Source organism: Eutrigla gurnardus (assembly GCF_963514095.1).
Source record: "Eutrigla gurnardus genome assembly, chromosome: 15".
Classification (NCBI taxonomy): domain Eukaryota; kingdom Metazoa; phylum Chordata; class Actinopteri; order Perciformes; family Triglidae; genus Eutrigla; species Eutrigla gurnardus.
The window spans coordinates 12,261,373-12,280,087 of record NC_139938.1 but is presented as its reverse complement, the minus strand read 5'-3'; the positions used below and the strand labels follow the sequence as shown (position 1 = coordinate 12,280,087).

General features: G+C 41.0%; 2 protein-coding genes across 4 annotated transcripts; both read left to right on the top strand.

Moving 5' to 3' along the window:
- The first annotated feature begins 245 nt into the window (after positions 1-245).
- On the top strand, positions 246-6,364 carry capns1a (calpain, small subunit 1 a). Its single transcript, XM_084028318.1, has 11 exons — positions 246-344; positions 1,261-1,315; positions 1,401-1,437; positions 1,516-1,608; positions 1,843-1,900; positions 2,115-2,179; positions 2,974-3,042; positions 3,334-3,412; positions 4,350-4,466; positions 4,590-4,648; positions 4,736-6,364. The coding sequence occupies exons 2-11, from the start codon at positions 1,269-1,271 to the stop codon at positions 4,760-4,762; spliced, it is 651 nt and encodes a 216-aa protein (XP_083884444.1). The 5' UTR covers positions 246-344; positions 1,261-1,268; the 3' UTR covers positions 4,763-6,364.
- A 294-nt stretch (positions 6,365-6,658) lies between these two features.
- Positions 6,659-9,932, top strand: LOC311026234 (uncharacterized protein). 3 transcript variants are annotated; one of them, XM_084029643.1, is made up of 5 exons: positions 6,659-6,982; positions 7,758-7,971; positions 8,248-8,667; positions 8,798-8,851; positions 8,936-9,932. In XM_084029643.1, exons 2-5 carry the CDS (start codon positions 7,845-7,847, stop codon positions 9,370-9,372), a joined length of 1,038 nt encoding a protein of 345 aa, XP_083885769.1. In that variant the 5' UTR covers positions 6,659-6,982; positions 7,758-7,844; the 3' UTR covers positions 9,373-9,932. The 3 variants fall into 3 exon arrangements, with proteins under 3 accessions (XP_083885769.1, XP_083885770.1, XP_083885771.1); XM_084029644.1 differs by having other exon boundaries at positions 7,738-7,971; XM_084029645.1 differs by lacking the exon at positions 6,659-6,982 and adding an exon at positions 7,037-7,226.
- Positions 9,933-18,715: the final 8,783 nt, after the last annotated feature.

Below are 18,715 nucleotides of genomic sequence, written 5' to 3'. Positions count from 1 at the left end.
CAAGGGTGTCGAACTTCCGTTGGCGCTACTCTTTCTTTACAACTGTGTTCGGACAATTTTCTGATCGTAATGCAATTCATTCAGAAAACCAGCTATCACAAATGTCTGCCTCGTGTAAATGAGCTTGATAGCGTAAGTGTATCGCATCATATTGCACCAATCATGCCCTGCACTGAAACACGAAGCAAAGACGGAAACAACCGAGCGGCATCCTCTCGCTTCGCAGTTGCTCTCTGGCGCGTCAGTTGGGCGTGTTGGCGACGGAGCCTCCGGCCAGCTGAGTCAAAGCAACTCTGCAACTCAACCCAGTGTCCTGCTCAACTACGAAGTGCTGCTGCCTTACGGTAATGTCGTATACACGCGTCGAGTTTGACATGACCGAAGTTTCGTTGACCTCAAAACAAACCGTGTGGGTTTAGGTCATTGCTAATCACGATAACTACGAGTTTTGCTGGATGTGACAGATAGTTAGCTTGACGTTAGCTTAGCTAACGCGTAATTAGCTAACGCTCGCGCATTTGCTGGCTGTCAATACATTCCCACTTTAATCCATATTGTTTAGAAAGTGGTCGCACTGTGTAGACGATTTTGTAATGGTATTAGGCTGAGATGAGCTGACACAATGTTAACTGTCGAGCGTAATGTTCGTATAATGTAACGTTAGCTCCAAGTTATCTTGTGAGGCTCGTTAATCTACCAGATATGTTCCGCTCATGCTGTGGTGGGACATTCAGTTACATGCTGGTGTTTTTAAACTAAAAGATGACATTGTAAACGTGGGATGCAACAACAAAACATTTTCACAGCGGATCTATTTTTCGCACTCTGGGTGCGGCGATTAATTTCTTTTCCCATAACAGGAAACATTGTTAAGGGGGGTGGGAGGTGTGTCATCAAGACTGGGGTCAACATGATTGCGTTGTTATAGTTTCTTTTTACATTTGTTTTTTTTACACTTCAGGATGTGTTGGCATCACCAGACAATGAAAGTGCAGCACCACGTAATTTAGCCTAGGCCTAGTTGTGAGTTATAAATCAAATTCAATTGAAAACATTTCTTTTTTGCTTCACCTTTCAGTACTTTTGATTTAAATTTTTCTTTCTTAAAACATCTTAACTGGTTGGTTGCTGATCTTGAAAATGTCTTGATATGTGTTATTCCTACTTCTTTATGATTTTAATTCCTGTGCATCATGTATGTGTCTGTTTGTACAAATCTTGTATCTTCAGCCTAATTCATGGTACGTTTTGCATTCACAGTTGACGAGATGTTTTTGGCCAAACAATTTCTCAGTGGCATCATCGATGTTGTCAGGTGAGAATCTGCACAAAGTCAAACACGTGTAATCCCAAAACAACTGTGGTTTGTGGCTTAACATCATTTTATCCTTCCTTCCTAGCAACATCGACCCAGCCCAGTTCGTGCCTGCTGACCCTGTGAGTAACCATCATTACATGACCACCACCGTTTATTGAACTGTGCATTGTAATGTGTGCTGTGACTCTGTCCTGCAGCCTCCACCACGCCGCCCAGTTGTTTATGCAGAGCAACATGAGAGCGACGAGGAGAAACAGTTCCGCAGAGTCTTCCAGCAACTCGCTGGAGAGGTGAGTGCTACATCTACCTGGACTTCTCTTTGCACCGTTTCCTTCAGTAATCACACCATCTGCTCTTCATGCATATTAACATTCATAGATACTAGATTATCACATTCTTCAGGGTGTTTGAACTGTTCAAATAATGTTTGTCCAGCATCTTTTTTGTTACACCGCACAGCTGGGTGTCCGTACATGCTTCTGCTGACATTGTAATGTTCACATGGTTAAATATTTGTCATATAGGACATGGAAGTGAGCCCAGCTGAGCTGATGAACATCCTCAACAGAATCATTACGAAACGTAAGACATACTTGGAGTAAAGGCCTTTACACGCTGGTGACCTGAAAGTTGAAAAGCACATCTGTAAAGGCCGTATTTTGAATGCAACTCTGTGTGTATTTGTAAAAGTTCTTTGTGGTCTAACATGCTCTGTGTCTGTTGTGATTGAGTCATTCACACATTGTCCGTATCCTGTAAAAGAGACAACATGGTAACATGGCTTCTTATGTTTCAGATTCTGACCTAAAGACGGATGGTTTCAGCATTGAGTCTTGTAGGAGCATGGTGGCAGTCATGGACGTATCCTTTCTGTCATTAGTCGGCTTCATGTGTTGGCAGTGACGGTGAAACACAGTAAAAATACACAGAACAACACATCACCAGTTTTTAACCCTGTTCATTTTACAATCATATCTTTAAAGGCCGTTTTCTATAAATTACATTTATCTCAGACTCTGAGCCAGAAATCTCAACTTAATTCCTATCATTATTCTAAAGGTTTTGTTCATATAACATTCATATCCTCTTTTATACAACATTTTATGAATAAAAACATGGAGCTTTTTATTGCTGTAGATAATAAAATCCCCTCTCTAAAAACTTTTGACTCAACGAAATGAAGCAAGAATTTTGATTCTGACTTCAACCAATGTTCAAATTTCTGTTCTGGAAATGTATGTAAATAACCAGATATTTGATAAGATGATGCTTCATGTGCATATTTAAATATAACCATTCAGATAACTTGTAATACAAAAGCGAATTGTCTTGGTGTCAGAAATTCACTAGAGGTGTCATGGTCATGCCATATCTAATGGTTCATTTGTTTTGTCCTATTCACCTGAGGAGTCTCCCCTTAACTCTAAAACAGTGTAAAGGGGAGCTAAATGGCAGTTATGGCATTATTACATTAAAACTCAACTGTAGTGTAAAGTTAAATCCACCGTGAATTATTCACCACATGAATGAGGAAGTCATGTAGAAAATGTGCCTTGGGCAAATACAGGTCGTCCAACAGAAATGCAACTGTTTGTCTAAGATGGAGCCGAAGAAGACGTCGTCGTTGTTGTCTGTTGTCCTTAACGTCGTTTCAGTGTGACAGCACTGGGAAACTTGGCTTTCATGAATTCAAACACCTCTGGAACAATATAAAGAAATGGCAGGTGAGTACAGCCGGAGAACGACACGTCGTGTTGTTGCTGGTCGAATGGAGCCTACCATTGTTAGGAAAACATCTATTCCTTTATTGCTTTACATTGTAAGATAAATCAAAATGTAATGAAGAACAATTATATTCATTTTTTAAAGTAATTTTTTAAAGGATTATAGTTGTTACACCCATATTGACTGATTGTATGGCAGAATGTGTTTATTCATTGATATGCATGTTCTAGGTTGTTAATCTATTAACCAGGACATTTCCATACATGCTTTAAACAAGTTTTATTGTTTAGGGAGTGTACAAATCCTATGATGCAGATGGCTCAGGGGTCATTGGTCCAGATGAGTTGCCCAACTCATTCAGAGCTGCTGGTGAGTTTTATTTATTTCCACTATTAACTCTATTAATACCAGTAATACAGTTTTTAAAGCATCAAATCCAGTAATCAACCTGTAGACCAGGTTGTTATAAACCATAAGCACACTTCTGCTAAATCCTACAACACACTTTAGTCAGATAACTCCACACGGATCCTTTAAAACTAAAAACCTGTCTGTTGTTTGCTCAACTCTTTCATTAGAAGTACAAAGCTTCATTTATTAATCACCCGTACCCAGCATGCACCTGTGAAAACACCTGCAATCAATGAGATCGCTTAAAAATCAGAGGTTGAACACTAGAAATAGATCCAGGTTTGTTCTTTGGTGTGAACAACAATGAAGTTAGAGGAGAAATTCCAGCATTTAGTTTACAGTAAAATACAGTACAATGTTCATGTCATCTCCAGTTAAATGCATTGTGTCCGATTGACACACAAACACATAACATTAGTGTTCACAGTGTGTATTTACATCAGGCTGCAAAGACTATAAAGACAGTGTTTTCTACTGAGCACATCAGTGCAGTTTGCTTATTAGTTCATTATTGACTGTAAAGCTTAGTTTTGTGGTGTTTTAGAAGTTAGAGCCAGAAGTAAAGAGATAGTTATGGCAGAAACCAACATGTAAATATGGTATTTATTAATATTCTATCAAATGTATTGGTGAGGTTGGGGTTGGTTAAGCCTGTGCTGGTGTCAGTTTATGATGTGGTCAAGGCGAGTGACCCTAGTTAAATAGATAACTAGTTGGAGGATATTCAAACACGTTGATGGATACAGGATGAGCAGCCAGTCAGAAGTTTCTGAACTCTACAGAAAGCCTGTGAGCTGTGGTGTAATGATTTGAATATCATACCAGTTTTAATTTGTATATATTTGTGTAAATGCTGTGTCATGGGTATAGACGGCTCTGTTCTTCTCTCCCTCAGGCTTCCCCCTCAACGACCAGCTGTTCAACATGATCATTCGCAGATACAGCGATGAATCTGGGAACATGGATTTTGACAACTACATCGGCTGCCTTGTGAGGCTGGATTCCATGTGCCGTAAGTTTGAAAGCTCGGTCCTAAAATAAAAGGATTAAATGCACTGCTTTACATTTCCATTCAGGGCATTTAGCTTTATCTCTGTGACAAGAAGGAAGGTGCTTAACATTGGTTCTCATTCAGGTGCCTTCAAAACTCTGGATAAGGATAACAACGGAACTATCAAAGTGAACGTTCAGGAGGTAAGCTGATCCCAGGTATGTTAGACATGAGTCAGGTTTGACTGGAATTCACTTTTAAAGTCCTCCTCTGGCCTTTTGTGCTTTCAGTGGCTCCAGTTGACCATGTACTCCTGAGTCCAGACGGCGTCCCTCCTGCTTGTTACACGGAACCACTTCATTTTTTTTTTTATGCAGTACAAAATAGTTTCTCAAGCATCCCCACAACTCCCTGTTAGATGGCAAATTCCTTGTGTGTGCAGGTTTCTTTTTGAATGTTAATTCAGTAGTTCGCTGTTTTATTATATGTGCAAGACAGAATTTAGCAACCCGGAAAAGCACAAACCTGCCCTCACTTTGGAAGCAAACACCATTCAGGTGCAGAAATATGTTAGGATGTTGACTTTGCAGAGGCAAGCTATAGTCAAGATGTTTTACACGGTTTGGGAAAAACAAAAAAATGTGAAAGCAGAAATGCTGGTTTACAAACATTCTTCATTAGAGGGTTTGGAGGACAGTCTTGCTTCCTCTTTGGGACTGTTGGACTCAAATGCTGATGTTGAACTGACAACTCTGTGTCACGTGCTGGCAAAACCAGGACAGGTCACCTCACTCTTTAGTTACACCTGAAGCATTCATGTTGGAGTTTGGTGAGCTTGCAAATTTTCAGAAAAGCTCTGTCCAGCTTCAACCTGAGCTCAGGCTCCCACCTTTCACACTAACTGAAAACCTCTGTGAGGATGTGCAGAGTGTTAATGTATCTACATGGAAGACAGCACGTTGGTCCTTAAAGTTTAAGGGCTCAGCGTGTTTTCAAGCATTGTGTCTGAGTAGACCTAAAAAGCCATTCTGAGAATTTCCCAAACTCACCTAATCCCACTTACTGGTAAAAAAAATTGCAAGAATGTCCCACCCTAACAGGTTTAACAGGAGTGTTGGGTTGATGGCTGTCAGTCTGTCTGTACACACACATGCAGAAACAGGTGAAACAGGTGATGGTGGACCATGTCTTTGCAAGGTCTGTGTTTGTGCATTACACTATTTGTTTAGTCTGACTCACCATAGATTAAACTGGGCATTCTCCTCCCCTTCTATCTGATTTTTTTCCCCCCATAGCAGAAAGTGTGGAACCAGACCTTTCTTCAGCGCTGACACAGCACTGTGGAGAGCGAGGCGCCTATTTGTTAGACTGCAGTCATGTTCATTATTCTTGTGAAACCAGTAGCGAGCCCACTAAGACAGCTCAGCATTTTGTTTAAAGCTTGAAGAAAAGTATGGTAGATGTGTGTATTGTGGCACACTTGCACCATTTTCCTACTGCAACCGGGTCATGGTTTAATGATTTCTACACTCCAGTTGCACTGTTAACATTCATGCATAGCGGTGAGGAACCCCAGGGCTTTCTGCTTGTGCTACTATACGTAAACCAGGGTTTGTTTTGGGATTTTTTTGTTGCCATTTAATGATCAGTGCAGGTCATGCAGCTTAGCCATAACACTCGTATGTTTCAGCTTACTGATCACTGAGTACATATTCAAAATGCCTGCACCAGATAATGCCAGCACAATGTTTAAATTGATATTAATATAATGTGTATGCCACTAATGCATGCAGCTAATAGTAAGTATGGCTTTATTAAGTGTTCTTAGCCATGCAGTTATAGCCACAACTGTTACTGAAAATGCTTGGTCAAATAAATACCTGTGCCATATTTGGAATAAAAAGCGTGTGTTAAACGTGTCAGTCTGAGTCTTGATGCATTATGAACAGTTACAGGCTACCTTTAGCCATTAATCAATGACTGATCCCAGGCTGAACTGGGATCAGATTGGCTACATTTAATTTCAAATATGACCCTATGATTTTGAATAATATTAAAGTATTGATTACAATAATAAAAGATGTAATTGAATGCACTTCCGTGTTGTTTCAAAGATGGATTGTAACCACACAACTCGGCTCACAAATACTTCGTTAGAGGAGGTTTCCTGGTTCACACATCCCGCGTGCGCTTGTTGAGTCAAGTCAGTTAGGAATACCGGAAGTTAGGCTGCGCCTTCAAAATAAAGCGGAAAAAAACGAAGCTAAATCACGAGATTAATCTTGGTTTATCGTTGTAAGTTTCATGTGTACGCGATGCTGAAACGCCCTGTACTATTTCCACACTTGTAATATGTTTGCCAATAACTGTTTAGCCATTGATTTAACGTATTTGTCTGAAGCTAGCTAACCATCGTTAACCGGACATATTTTGTGTAGCGTTAGCTTTATATTGGCTAGCTTGACAATAGCTATCTTGTCGATAAGGAAGTTTATCATCACGTTTCTGGACCAAATCCCAACTTCTTTGACTTGGGGGTATGTTCACCATCTCATTAACCATTTCTTCTATCGGTTTATGCCTCGCGAAGTGAGGTTACGTGAACCAAGTGCTTCATTAGCCATTTCTGACTAACGTAGCGTTAGCTAACATTGTCTTGCTGCACAGAGAGAGCTAACCTGGTGTGTGCTGCTGGGTAGCATTTGACTAAAGCTAGCGAGCTAAACGCACGTTGCACCATATGATGGGCATTACATGGCTGTTGCTCTTTAAAACGACCAGGTAATGTGGTTATCAGTGATAGATTGGGTCTTACAACGAATGGGCTCTACATATAGCTAACTAGCTTAAGTCTGACTCGTGTGTAAAGCGGCTTTAGCATCGTCCATTGTCCGTCCAGTCCAGACGGCTAGCACTGCCATGTTATCACGTTAAACCTCCTTCGTTTCCCTGCTTTACGGTCTGGTAACAGCTGGACGTGTGCATGTAAACCCTAGTTGAAATGTTGCTAATATTCATTTAGTATGTATGTATCTGCGATAACCAACCAACTATTGCTGCAGTCACGGTCGTTGCCCAGCTGTTGAGTCAGAACGAGTGTAACCATATCACTGTATCGATACTAACGTTACTAACCACATCTACTCTTTGTTTATAGTCTTCCCTCTCACTCTCAAATATGAATTGCAAAATATAGTTCACGAATGAATACACACGTGACACACATGAGTAGATTCGCCATAACACTTCCATGCTCTTCTAACTTTGTTGTTAACACAACACCTCCTGACAGACAGCTGGAGAAGACGACAGACAGCTGGAGAAGACGACAGACAGCTAGAGAAGTCGACAGACGGCTGGAGAAGACGATAGACGGCTGGAGTTGCCATTGTGGGGAGGATGTCTTCACCAGTATACTACAACCAAGACAGTGTTACTCGCTTCAAGAAAAGAAAAGCTCGTTTCTCTTTCAGTGAAGTCCACATTCTGTTGGATGAAGTGAGGAAGCATCGTATGGTAGTTGTGGGTATGTGTCTCTAAGTGCTTCTCCCAATCAGAATGGAGATGATTGTGTTGTGAGGTTTTTGTGTTTGCGGGTATCCAGAAAGAGAATGATGGCACTGTAGCTAGTTAGTCAGAAACACAAAATAAACAAACCAAGTAGAGGAAATAAAATGATGGCATACGAGGGTAAACTAGATATTACAGTAAATCTGTGGATAATACAAAATGTTGAATGTGTCCTGATCAGTGACACAAGGCATGTGAAGGCTTAATGTCGTTTTGTTTTCCCCCCCAAAAGGCAAATTCAATCGCGGTGTACAAACCGACGTGAAGAAGCGCACATGGGCAGAGATCACCGCACGCGTCAATGAGATCGGCGAGTGCCAACGCGAGGTCATCGAGGTCATCAAGAAATGGTCTGACCTAAAGTGTGACACCAAGCGGAAAGTGGCTGCCATGCGGTCGGGGACCGTGCCCAACCGGGGCCTCAACTCCCGTCTCTCTAGAGACCTCAATCAGACTGAGAAAATAGTGCTGCAAATTCTGGAGATGGACCAGGAAGACCAAAGCACGGGCGACTTTGGCCCACTGGGCGATGATGATGATGTGCCAGAGGAGGAAGAGGAAATGGAAGAGGACGATATGATTGGAATGCAGAGTTCTCCTAATGGCGGGTTGGACATTGCGTCTATGCCCCCACCGAGCTCCTTCTCCATGAGTGAGTGCCACAAACCATATTTACTCACCTTCATCTACTGTGCTCAGGATATGAATGTCATACATTTGAATAGCTTTCTAAAGACGTTCAATGGGAGAAATGCATGCAAACTGTTTTATTTATGTTGCAGGAGACACTTCACAAGCTTCCTTCGATCTGCAGTACGAGGTACCGGCAACAGAAGGTGAGTTGTCATGAGTAAGAAGAATTTTTGCAACATGTTTTTAGTAAAAAGAAAACACTGATGAGCCGTTTTCTTTGACTCAAGATGCTGAAGCTGCTTTTGGAGACTCAGACGACGACCAAAGGGACGACGTGCCGCCTTCCACCCAGGTCGCAAAACCAACCGAGGATCACCAAGGAAACAACGGCATCCAGAAACCAGGACAACCACAGACGCTGTCCGGGCCGTCGACGGCCACGCTTCCCGGTCCGGGTCAGTCATCGCAGAACCTGAGAGACAGCCTGCTACATAACGCATCGCTGAGCCTTCAGGAACAGCACGCCACCAACATCCTGTTGGAGACGGTTTCACGCTCCCTAGAGCTTCTGTCTGAGTCGGTACAGCAGCTGGCCGAGACTCAGCAGGAGTTTGTGCGCGAGTCGCTGCAGCTCCAGCGGGAGACGGTGCAGGTTCTCAGAGACTTCACAGGTGGAGCCATTGCGCTTATGCATGACAAACTGAATGGACGGCCAACGTTATAGCAACCAAGTGTCAGACAGAGATGTTGTATCCTTGACTACATGGCCTTCAGGTGCAGGAACCTTTGAGTTCCTTTGGAGTCCACTGCTGGTTACTGTACTTTTTGATAGTACTCAACAGATTTCCTGTTGTATTTTAAAACTGTATTCGTAGAAACATTGTATCGTTGGCATTCCTGTCAGTGAGGTTACATGACAATGGAACAGATGTTAGCCATAAAGAAAGAACATGTGGAGGGGTTTGTTTTTCTGTTCTGGTTTTTTTTGCTACTGAAAGTGAGACTTCTACCACTCGCTTTGTAAAATATTTTTTATTAAGCATACACCACATTTAAAGCCTTTACATTATTTTAATGTTGACATGCAAAGAATGAATCTTTGATTTTGAAACGTTTGTCCTCGTGTAAACTGTAGTTGCATCAGTGTCTGGAGATTATCACATGTACTGTAATGGTGAGTGGATTTCTGCACCTGGCCATTATATGGTCCATATCTGAATGCTAAACAAGGTGTGTTAGATATTTTTGAAAATACCTGTACCTGAATAAATTGTGATTGTCTTATTTTGTTTTTTTACATTACAAACATGAACACTTGAATATGAACGTTTCAATAATTTCTTTTAAATTTGAAATAAATTCCTCATGTATTTAAACAGAACAGAAGTCATTTTCATGGCGGTGATTCTGCAAAGTGATCAGAATGTAAAAACTGTTTGGATTTAAGAGCTGCACTTTCCCATCTACTGCTTCTATCTGCTTCTATCTTGATGTATTGTTGAACTGATCTGAGTTCACTGAAGATGGTACACAATCAAATGTTGATTTTGAGAATAGAAACTGCTGTTTTGAAATGGTAAACATCATTAATAGTTAACTTTTTTAAAGACACTTGTGATTTGTTTGGGGGGGGTTCTCACTGAAACGTCTAAATACGGCTATTTGTCATTGAAATAATTGCCATTCAGGTGGTTCATGCAGCACAGGGGGAGCTAGCAGCTACCTGTCAGTCAAAGTGGCCATACCCTTAATTATTTATAAATTCAAGCCTTAAAATAATTCAGCAGGCGACTCCTCGATTGCATGGAAGTCAGAAAAAAAACCTACTTCTCCTTTGATGTATTACCTCAGTAAACATTGTAAACATGAGTTTATGTCTCAATCTCTAGTTTCAAGTCTTCTTCAATCCAGCATGATGTTCATTTAGTACATTCTGGTCCATTTAGAGTCCAACAGACCAGAAAGCAGGGGATGCTTGAGGGCGGGGCTACCTTGTGATTGACAGGTCCCTACCGCGACTGTCACTACCTATGCTGTTAGCTTCTAAGATGACTTCTAACACTCAGCTGTAAAGTTGACTTTCAGTTATGAAGCTAACTTTGTTAGCAGCTTCACTCCAGAATCCAGGATTGAGTCACAGGATTGAGAGATATTAATAAGACATTGGTTTAAGCTCTGTTTGACAACAAGAAAAAGGCAAAGCGTTTATCATATGAACATAGTCCTCTATGAGACGTGGATGTCCAGCCAGTTCCTAGAAGTTGCAGTAGGGGGCTCTGCCACACAGTCCAGAGGCCAGACTGTGCTGATGATACAGCAGAATGAAGTCCACAGTTTATTTTAGCATTTCTTCCACTTGTATTGTATCATGTCACTTTTTCAAACAGGCATCTTTTCAGGTTTCCTGTAAAGACACCGATGCTTTCCTGCCTCCTGCAGACATGTTACATAAACAAAGAGGAAACGGATAGAAGAGCCAACCTCGTAATATGCCAAGTTAAACATTCTCCATTCTGCTTGTTGGCAAACGAATGCTACTAAGACACTGACATGCTGTTGGCTGCCCCGTCGATGAACGTAGGGGCCTCCACATGTTGTAGTGTGAAACCTTTCCTTACCGTCCAACGTATTCAGATGGTTATTCAGAAGTGCTCAACAAAACTGCTGATGAGAACAACAAGAACATTGGATGCATTATGATGCATCATTATCGACAAAGGTGCTTTGTTGCAGCCAATAGTTTATATCTAGCTCCATTTAAACTGGGCGATTGGGTAAAGTCATCTCTACAACAATGTAACTAGACAACAGACTGTAAAAGGAAGTGGACGTCGTCATGGTGACGTCTCCCACTGGTTTGTGGGATACAATTTTGAAGCCTCGAGTTCAGCATTTTGGCCGTCGCCTTCTTAGAATGCTTGCAACCAGTGCAGGAAGTGACCATATTTGGACTGTGGAGGAGTGACAGGGATTTCTTTCAAATGTTTGTAATTCTATTATGACCGATCTTATATTGACTATTCAACATTGGTATAATAGTCACAGTTTAAATTGATCCTCAGCTGCAGCTGATGTAATAACTATCAATTTGTCCAATTCAAGGCAAGACATTGACCTGATTGTTTGCTGTGGATTATCAGAGATAATGCAGAAATCAAACGGTGCTTAATGCGCTCATCTGGGCTGCGAGGCGACAAACACAACTAATGATTTGCAAATGTTGGGCTGCTTATACGGAACAGAGGCAAGCTCTTCTTATCAAATGTAGTCAGGCTGAGCAGACCTTTAAAAATCACATCCACCATCATATTGTTCCACAGTTTATGTTGGGGGGGAAAAAAATCAAAATCCAATGTTTTATTCTTCCTATCAAACAAAAAGTGTGCTTACATCAGCTAGTAAGAACCAATTTGATCTGATCTGCATAGACTGTTAAATAGGTGAACAGTATGACCGGGGATGAGATCTAAAAGGGTTAAAAGGGCATTTTTCATTTCAGCTTGACTTTAATGCCTCATGAAAAGCATTGACTTGAGCACACACACACACACACACACACACACACACACACACACACACACACACACACACACACACACACACACACATAAAGAGGGAGAGTTAAGTCACATTGCATTGTTCCCCTGCAGCCCCTTCTGCCTCAGTCGGTCAAACAGCTGCCGGGACCGGCCCGGCGTGCCACAGCAGGGAGGGGAGGAGGGCGGGCTGCAGCGGGAGTTCAACAGTCTGCTGGGGTTTCCTCCATAGCTTGAAGGCAGGGGGCAGCATTAGCGTCTGGCTGGGGGGGGCTGGGGGTCTTCAATAGGCAGCTGTATTCACATTGTGTTCGGGTCTTTTACCTTCAGTTCTTTACGGAGCCCTTAAACCTGAGACTTAAGCCTCTCTGAAAGGGCTTTATACACTTTGAGAGCCATAAAACGGTATTCTACCCCGTCTCCGTTCTTTAGAAAAAAATGTAACCTGCTCTACTTTACTTAGAAAGTGAAACTCAATTATTAAATTCCGGTATAGGCTGCATTTCTCCATACTATTCCACATGCATGTATGTGGTTGAATCCTATCAGAACAAATAGTATTCAACGTTAATACTAATGACAGTACATGCAAACAAATTAAGAGAGTTATTTGATTGAACCAAATATTGTGAAAAAAAATGCTAATTATATGTTGCTCCAATCTTCATCTCTGTTCAGGCGTTATCCCATCGACATTCTTCACGTTTCTACAGAGTTGGTGGACATCTGGCACAAAGAAGATGGATTTAGAGCCACAATGTAAAGGGGAAAAAATCCATCCATCGATCCGTCCCTCTGCAGGGCTGTATGTACATTTCCTCCCCCTTGCTGTTGCCCCATTTGACCCCCAGTGGCCTTTTCTTTCTCTTGAGTTTTCACCCCCACCTGTTCTCCTTCCCTCCTTCCTCCCGCTCCCTCTTCATCTGCCATCTGCCAGCGAGGACGGAGTCTGGGCCGGAGAGGAAAGGTGGGACGGAGGGAGGGAGGGAGGCAGATCTGTCCCTCTGCCTGGACGGGATTAAATCATTATCATGCCTCCCTTTGTGCCCGACAAAAGGGTAATTATACATCTGCTGCTAAGCCAACAGTTTTTTTTCATTTACCTCATCATATTTGCTGATTCATGGAGGATTTGTGACGTGATCAATGAGTCACTGTTTGGTCCATATGTTGAAGCAGTAATCAGATTGTATATTAGAATACACAATACAAAATACCTTTTGGTAGCACTTTCTACGACGCCCATGCAAAACATACTTAGAAACTGATATAATCTACTTAGAATATTGCATCATTATAGTTACTAGCACTGATATATATCAACAATGTTTTATAACAATAACCATAACACACGATTCATTACTGACTGTTTTGTTGTTGTTGCAAGGATCATATTGTATTATAATTCCTCTAGTTGTAATGCATTTTAATATTTGTATGGTGCATAATGCTCACTGTTCTGAAGTATTATGATGTGATTATAAGTTACTCTAAGTGGCCTTTGTTTGCTTTATTAGAAAATAATTGAATAGACCCAAAAATAACGTAACTGCAAAAAAAGTTAATGGATGACCACAGATTATGAATTTCTTACGATACTTGACCCTATAAGCAGAGGCGCTGTTTGTGAACAGGCAAGGCAGGCAACTGCTTGGGGCCCCGAGTTGCCAGGGGGCCCCCGAGACTCGGCCCGAGGGCTGTTTTATGAATGTTTAAAAAATCAATTTGATGCCCGCTGCCGCCGCCACTGCCGCTAAAGACCACAATGGAAGACAGAATTAAAAAAGATACTTTTTTTTTCAACCGACCTCCTCATAAAAATAAAGTGTAAATAAACTAGTTAGTTATTATATGGTTTTTATTGTTCTTGACATTTATATATGCACATTTTGAATATAAAAAACGTTGGTTTCATACATCTTTCGTTGCCGTCAGATTATTTAGAAGATTATTATTGTTATTGTTTAGTCAGAAGGGCCCCACTGAAAATTTTGCTTGGGGCCCCAACAGACTCTAGAATCGCCTCTGCCTATAAGTCATTATAAAATTATTTATGATGTGTTATGATTATTGTTACAAAGCATTTTGAATATACCTGAGTGCTTATAACTATGATTATACAGTGCTATAAGTAAAACCCATTATAGGTATGATTATAGTGTATTATAGAAATGGGTGTCATTGAAAGTGCTACACACCTGTTTGTGGTGACGACAGCCCTGCAAATAAATGGTTTATAGATTATAATATTTGGTTGTGATATTTTGACCGGTGGTCGAGAATACACATATAAACCCTGAAGACAGATTATCTATTTTAATTTACACACCAAATGAACACACAGATATTGAGTTATGTGCTCAGATTAGGGTCTGGTGATATGGAACAACTCTTCTATCCTGATATATTGTTTCATTATAATTTCATATAGTCATTAACGAAATAGACTGTATATAAGAAGTGGAGGTAGTCATGGTGACGTCACCCACTGGTTTGTGGACTACGGTTTTGAAGCCTTGAGTTCAGAATTTTTGTCGTCGCCATTTTGGGATTTTTGCCAACAATAATGGAAGTGACCATATTAGGACTGTGGAGGAGCGACGGGTGGATCTGATGAACACAAGCAGCAGAGCAGCAACCTTACTGGACCTGGATCCATCTGGATTCTGGCGTGAAGCTGCTAACAAAGTTAGCTTCATAATTCAAGGTCAACTTTACAGCTGAGTGTTAAAGTCATCTTAGTAGCTAACTGCATTGGTAGCGTGGTAGCGACCTGTCAATCACCAGGTAGCCCCGGTAACCATAATTTATAAAATGAACATCATGATCTATTGAATCAAAGAAGTGAGAAGAAGGGTCATTTTTTCATAGACTTCCATGCAATCAGACTTCTTTTTACAACCAGAGGAGTCGCCCCCTGATGGCCAGTAGGGGGGCGACTTTAAGGCACTTCAGCATTGGCTTCACTTTTCAGAATCGGAGGTTGCTGGCTTATAACAACATAGCATTCAATAAACAGAAAGCCTATATGAAATAACCAAATGGTTTTGTTTAGTCCTGTGTGAAATACATACTAAAAAGGTTGAGGAGGTGATTCTGTTCAGAAACACTTTCTGTTATATAACTAGAATCCTCGTAATGTACCGATAGTTAAATTAAATGCTCTGACAAGATTAAAAAATGTCATATGGCCGTGGCAGGACTGCAAAATGCCGGTTCAATCAGAAAAAGTTGGTCTGGAGAAAATAATTGGTTGCGATGCGTTCAAAGTCTCTGTGGTTTCTCCAAATCACCTGCCTTTAACAAATATAAAGATAATTTTTTCATTTATTTAAGAACATTTTAGGTAATATATGGTTGTTATTATACATTTAGATGACATAATTGTGTCCCATGTGAACCATGTCAGGAAGTTGATTGGTTCAAGTGATGGAGACGACGGTCCACTGACTGTCAGCACTGATGGAGGCGAGATGATAAAAACAACTGTCCATCCAGCGTAAACAAACAGCAGGCCGTGGTGCATCATCACACATGCTGTGTGTTTAACGAGGAAGAAGGAAATCATTTACACTAGATGTCCTTCTATAATGAGAGACATCTTATGTCGTCAAACTCACGAGATCTATTTCAGTATAACTCAAATGTAATGTATTACTCAACTATTTATGTTATCAATTCTCTGGTCAGATAACATGGCAGACATCATAACATTAAATATTAAAGAGACACATTTTCCATCATCTCTGACTGTGTTTGAACACCAATCATCAATCGTCATGTGCTACAGCAACAAGCACAAAAATACATTTTATTAAAATGATTTATCATTTATTTATGCAGGGAGGCCTTATAATTTATGCTCATCTTATTTCTTTATTATTTAAAAAGGATGTTTAAAAATCTGTGAGACAATACAAACATTCTAAAAATATTTGTCTCTTGAAAAATGTTATGTTTAAGAGTCTTTTGAAGAGGTTCAAGAATATTTAGGAAATTAGTGTAATTCATTATTATTGTTAGCACTCTGGTTAGCACTCAATACACACTGTGAACATTAATGTAATGTGTTGACTTTAACTGAAGATGACATGAACATTGTACTGTATTTCACTGTAAGCTAAATGCTAATTGCAGTGTTTAGCAAACAACACACATGTTTTTAGTTTAAAATTATCTGTGTGGAGTTATTTGCATAAATTGTGCTTATGGTTTAAAAAAACCCTGATCTACAGAACAGGCGACAGAGAATGTGCTTCCAATAACGGGCCACATGTAACCGTTTCTAAACGTCTAGCTCAAAAGAAGAACTGTAACAAAAGGGAATTTTTCATTTCATTTTGCCCTGATTGACCTGATGAAGCACTGAGCAAAATGTGCTGCTCTTTTCAGTTTCAGTAAAAAAAAAAAGAAAAAAAAAGTCTTGGTTGCATTTTAACTGCCAGATTAATTTTGTGTGTTACACTTAATTATTTTTTTCATTTTAATGATCGAGATGGATTTCCAATTGTATTGTCTCTCTGTAAAGCACTTTGGTCAACATCTTCTTTAATTATTTACATGTGAATCTTAAGAATTATAATCATGAGATAAAAAAAAGGAACTATAGAAATGTGTAAAGCAGCTGCATCCTTTGAAGACCGCGTCCCATTTCCTTCAAATTCAGCCCAAAAATGTGGCCCTCTCTTCTTGATTCAGAGGATCCAACTAATGGATCCTTCACTGTCTAACGTATTAATTCTCAATGTTTAAAAGTTGTCTGTTCTCCTGTCCTTCAAGAGTGGATCAGGACTAAGGGAAGAGTAGACGGACTAAGTGGCCACAGATGGTCTGAGGAGGGCCTCAAATGTTCACAAAGGAAGCGTATAAAATACAGTAGAGTATTCTAGCCGGTGATTTGCAGCCCCAGATACAGTGGGGATGTGGCAGGCTGTGTGCATGTTTAGGTCCCAACAATGCTTCAGCATCTTAAAGAGATCAACCAATCAACCAAATGACTGCATAAATTGAGGCCGTGTGTCTGTACGCACGGACATCCAGAACACCACGGCCCACCAGACACACCTCCTATTGTCCCCGAGTCCGACAGCAGGCCGGGGCTGCAGGAGTGGCCGCGACAGGCCGACTTCTCCCCCGAGAGCCTGCAGGGGTCAGATTTACCGCCGCTCCCCCTCTTTCTCCAAGCGTCCTCGGGGAGAAGGATCTCCAAGCTGCTGTGGGCTGTAGATGAGGCAGATGCCGGGCCACTCCAACTGGTGGGAGGTCCCTATGGGGGGGAGGAGAGGATGATATGACTCCTCTGTGGTTCCCATGGCCCGTGGCACACTCATGTCACACTCCTGCATGTAATACAGATGACAAGAGCAGAGCGAGGGCACTGTCCATCTGCTCTCCTGACACAAAGACACTTGCGTCGTCTGCACGAGGAGATGCAGCCGCCACTGTAGACGCTGCAGTCAGCAGAAAGTCCCTCCCAAAGACAAACTGCATGATGTTTGGTGTTTACGCCATGATGTGATGTTTGGAACATGTGCATACGGATAGCAGCAAGTGTTGAAACGGGCTAAGCCATGTAAAATCTTTCATTTGTGTGATTATCTGTATGTATTTTTTTTTTTTTTGCTGTTGTAGGTATAAAAATAGGGGGAGCCATCGGAGGATGGGCAATATTCCAAGAAATGAAATCGAATTTTCTAAATTGTAGGTGTAACCACAGTGATATATTTGCATCTGTCCATTGCGTTGCAGTTCCAGATGCACAAAAGCTATATCATCACATTCAAATCTGTATGTTGTTTTCTCATGGCCCAATTCACAGCAATATGGTGATTAAGAGCTAAATTCGCAAGTATTCCTTATTGCTAAATGCAAGGCAGGCATTGTGTGAGGTTTTTTTTCATACATTTTATGAGTTTTTTCTCAGAAATGTGTGAGTTTCTTCTAAGAAATTTACCACATAAATATCAGAAAATACACTTTTTTTCTGAATATTGACCTCCGGAATATTTTATTTCAGTAAATATGATGATGCTAAAGACCAAGAGCAGAGGTGGTGCCTTACATGCTGAAGGCATGCGTCCTGGAAAACCTGGAATCCGTTTTCTAGTCATTGAAAACATGTATAGGAAATGACAGGAAAAGTTAAATGTCCTGGGAAATGATTTCAACATTTTCTTGTTTTTCTGTCCGCTGAGAATAAACTTCTCGACGATCCAGAGCTGATATCATATCTGAAAGTTATCCTTTGTTGGAAACACGCTTCAGTTGCTAAAGTTGACAGGCTTGTGTTTGTTTTGCCTTCAAACGTTTGAGGCGTCTGACATTAAAGTTTGTGAGTTGACCTTGAACAACCACGAGAAGCCTTTTGACTCCTAAGGTTACATTTTGTATTGGCCCTCCACTGTGTGTTTCCTCCCTCGTTTGTTTTGAAGCGTGCCAGGATAGAGGGACCACCTCAGACACGCGCCCCCTTCTGTCATTAGAATACCAATACCCGCCTCCCCTCCCCCACCCAACTACCAGCGCCACACG